The 4393-nt window shown below is 23.5% G+C and overlaps 2 protein-coding genes across 2 annotated transcripts; both read left to right on the forward strand.

Annotated features, from left to right (window-relative positions):
• Nucleotides 1-1333: 1333 nt before the first annotated feature.
• On the forward strand, nt 1334-1993 carry ENU1_151250 (hypothetical protein; the record flags this gene model as incomplete). The annotated part of the gene is made up of 1 exon (XM_008860604.1): nt 1334-1993. The coding sequence occupies one exon, from the start codon at nt 1334-1336 to the stop codon at nt 1991-1993; it is 660 nt and encodes a 219-aa protein (XP_008858826.1).
• A 69-nt stretch (nt 1994-2062) lies between these two features.
• Nucleotides 2063-3700, forward strand: ENU1_151260 (hypothetical protein; the record flags this gene model as incomplete). The annotated part of the gene is made up of 2 exons (XM_008860605.1): nt 2063-3051; nt 3112-3700. 2 exons carry the CDS (start codon nt 2063-2065, stop codon nt 3698-3700), a joined length of 1578 nt encoding a protein of 525 aa, XP_008858827.1.
• Nucleotides 3701-4393: the final 693 nt, after the last annotated feature.

Genomic DNA, 4393 nt, shown 5'->3' on the forward strand with positions numbered 1-4393 from the left:
AACAAATAATCATTTTTTCTTATTCATTTTCTTCTTTTTAATTTGGTCGAAGATGATACATCTGAAACATTACACCAACATTGATACAATTCATACTTCTACTCTAATAGTTGTGATTTAGTTATATATAATGTATTTGCACTAGAAATGTATTAGTTAAGGTTGCAAATGGTGCAGCAGTTTATTGTGGTAGAATATTACTTTTGTAACATATTGATTGATATTTAATTATAAAAAAGTATTAAGAATTATATATTATTCAATGAAAAGGATCTTCTAAAGTGTTGTTATGAATAAAAAGAAAATTAAACATAATAATATGGTGGTAATGAAATGTTCTCTTCTCTCATTCATAAAATAAAGAAAGGAAAAAGAAAATGTTTAAAATTAAGACAGAAAATAAACAAAGGCCTAAAAAGAAGAATTAAGCAGAAGAAGGATGAGAAGACATTAATAAGAAGAAATAAGAGAAGTGATTTTATCAAATTGCAAGAAAAACCTAAATGATATGTTAAACAACGAAATTCCTCTTTTAAAAACAAAGAAACTCGGGAACATGATTAGCCTCCACTGGGCAATGGAGAATGTGTGAAAAATCCGTTAACACTTAATTAATGAATTTTTATTTATTCTTTGAGTTGTTGGTTCAAAATATATTTGCTTATTCGTTTAGAATGGAAATGTTTGATAAATTAGTGTTGTAGTATTATTTAAATTTTTATACTATGTTATTTTTTAGTTATCATTATTAAGTTATGAAAATAAAATAGTTTCAATTTTCACTCTATCAAAAAATTTTATGTTAATCAATTAATTCATTATATCATTTTATTTTATTTTAAATATAATAAATAAATCCATTTTAAATAATGAAGAAAAAAACAATTATTAAAGAACGATAAAAACACAATATAAGAATAGCTTCAAAAATTAAAATAAATTTACTTTCTCAAAACAAGATAAATGAAAAATAAAACCTGGGTTTTATTAACTCTTTATTTTTTATCTTTAGTGATTTCCTTTTAATAATATTGTTTTATGAAATGGGTTATTATTCATTCTGTAACACTTTTGATACAAAATGAGTTATAATTAAAACAAATCTTCAATAAAAATTAACTACTCAAAGAGAGGAACAATCGATGTCACCTATTAATTTATTTCTATTTGAGTATATGAATGAATTACTAACAAAAAAAATTTTAATCATTTTGAAAATATTAAATTACTATTTCAAAAAAACAAAAAATTGTTATTTTGTTTTAAATGACACTAATAATATTTGTTAATAATAAAAATTTATAAAAAAAACTTGAAAATAAAAAAGTAATTTATGATTGGAAGAACGAAAACTCGACCTTCTCTTCAGAACTCAAAGAGAGATCCACATTCATTGAAAAGCATAAGAGAAAAGGCACATCAAAAAAACAGTAAGTGTGAGGCTATTGGATTACAAACTTTTTTTTATGATGAGGATAATGAACGATTAAGACAAAAGAAGTTGGAGTATCTATTTAGTCAATTAATTCGTTATGTACCACAATTTAATAAAGAGGCACAAAGTGCATTAGAACATATGTTACAGTGCGTACTTTATGCAATGAAATATGAACCTACATTAAGAATAGGCTTTGAACCATACCAATATGACTCTGTAATTAACACAACCATAATAACGGAAATGCAAAAAATTATTCAGTCACAAGAAGAAATAATTAATAAATTAACAGAATTAGCTGAACGCTTTAATAAATCAAGACTGACCCGGTTTAGTGTTAGTGCACCAAATTGTGATCTTTCTGCTATTGGAAATGAGTCTCTTGTTGATACACAAATTAAAATACCTGATATACTTGATTATTGCTCACAATATATGATGACAACAAATCATGTTCTTGATTATGTTGCTAATGCAAATGCTCAATTAGATAGAACAATAATTACTTCAGGTGATTTTACTGTGTATGAAGATCTTTTAAATGCGATTAATTAATAAATTACTATAATTAAATTATAGTTTTGTTATTTCAAAATTTTCCAAAGATATAACTTTCAAATTATAATGAAAAAGTCTATTACTCATAAACCTTCTTGTTTACCACATAAATCTTCTAACTCAATAATTGTTGATACTCATAAGATGATTAAAGCAATAAATTCAAATGACCCTCAATTTGTTGTATTAAAAGAAGCAGCCATTAAATATAATTGTGTGTTATTATTACCACCTGCTTCATTAGTAAAAGACTTAGTAATAACACCAAACTTATTAGCTAGCCATTTAATTCTTCTTGACACATCTCATAAGTTTATTACATTATCTTATGTTCCTGGTACAGTTCAAGATTCTATTATTCGTATTTACCAACCAATTCCATATTCAACATTTTACCCAAGACTTTTAGAAGAGGCCGAACAAATAATAAGAAATACCAGTTCTAATAACTGTGTTTTAATAGAGTCTGTTGATTCATTATATTGTGGAGAGCACCATTTAACAATGTTACATATAAGTGATGTAATAGTATACCAAGGATGTGAATGGAAATGGAAACAATGTTCAATATATGATAATAATGAATATCAAATAGAATTATTTTTCCAACAAAAAATTGAATTATTAAATAAAGAAATTACATCAATGAACATGGATATTAGGCAACAAACAAGAAATATTTTAAATGAAGAAATTGTCATTTTTAAAATTATTAATTTAGATAATTCATTATTAAAACAAATTGAAGCATTTGTATTAAAATTTCCTCTTATAGTCAAAGGAATTTCACTTGAAGAACGTGAAAAGATTATTAGTCAATATTGTAATGAATTTTGTGATAAAATAAGAAAAGATCAAATGTATTGTGTAATGAATAATATTAGGTTAAAGAGTGTTTTAAAAAGAATGATAATTACTCGGTTATATCCATATTTATGGCAACCTTCTATTTCAGTATTAGAAGGAACAATAATAAATTCTACTATGATGGATTTAAGTATAAAAGAAATTATGAAACTTCATAATTTTGTAAGTTTAAAACAACTTGGACTAAGGTTTGTTATTATTGTTTAAAAAATAAAGTATTTTATTACGTTAACACTCATTCTTTAAAGCAATAAAAATATTCCTTCATTTTCTGAAATAATTGAATACATTAAAGAAGTAGATGGCTTAAGATGTCCAAATGATAAATTACAATATTTAAATGGAATAATATTAATGGTTGAACAAATATGTAAATTTCTTTATACTCCTAATGACGTAGATACTCTTTTAAAATTTATTATTATTAAATCTCAAATGCCACACTTTGCATCCACTTTACGTTATATAGAAGTATATAGTGACAAAGAAAATAAGAAGTTCATATTAAATACATATAATAAAGTTTTAGAATTTTGTTCTAGTCTTTGTCAAAATTCTTTGCTTATTGATGAGCAAACATATGATGAAGAGATTCAACGAGTGTCGAGTGTAAAAGAAATTAAAATAGACTGTGGTCCACTTGCCTTAACTGATGTTCAAATTCTAGGATTGCTTGACCTTACAACTACTGAACAACCTATTCAACTAGATGCTGTTCTTAAAAAAAATCCAGAAGATATTAGACAAGAAGATATCCCAATTCTTATTCATTTATTAAAACAATTTAATGAAGAAAATATTGAACTGAAGAAGCTGATTGCTGCTAATGAACAATAAAATAAATATAACATTATATTTTACTTATTATCTTTTGATTTTATAATTAATACTTTTCCTTTTGTTAATTGTGTCTTTATTTGAAATATTTATTTGATTATTTCCATCCATTTTCTTGAAAAATAAAAATGAGAAGAATAAAAATTACTATCGCTATTGATTTTTCTACTTCATTTTGTTTATTTCAAATTATTTCATTCACTATTTCTATGTTTCTTTAATATTTCATTATGTCTTTTATGTTCTCATTCTTAATATCCTTTATCATTATTTTATAGTGTTTTATAATATTTTATTCTTTCATCGTTCTTATTGTTTCTTTATTGATTAATCTGTTTACTGTTATTACCATTGAATTACTTCTATTTTATTCCATTATTTTCTCTCAATAAATTTTATCCATTTCTACTTATTAATAAATGTCAGAATTATTTTTTTATCATATATTCATATTTGTGTTATCTTCTATATAAATGTCTAGTTTTTTTATGAAATATTTATTTTTATTGATTATTTCATATTTCAATACATCAATTGTTTCTTTATTTTCTATTCTTCTTTTGATTTTATCATCTTCATTTTTATTTGAAGAATAATTTCATTTTACTCTCTTTTTTACTCTCCATTTATTCACTATATTTATTTTATCTTTTCATTTTAGTTATTCTCAATACATATTCATTTATTAATTCA

Source organism: Entamoeba nuttalli, assembly GCF_000257125.1.
Source record: "Entamoeba nuttalli P19 unplaced genomic scaffold asmbl_6287, whole genome shotgun sequence".
NCBI lineage: Eukaryota > Evosea > Mastigamoebida > Endamoebidae > Entamoeba > Entamoeba nuttalli.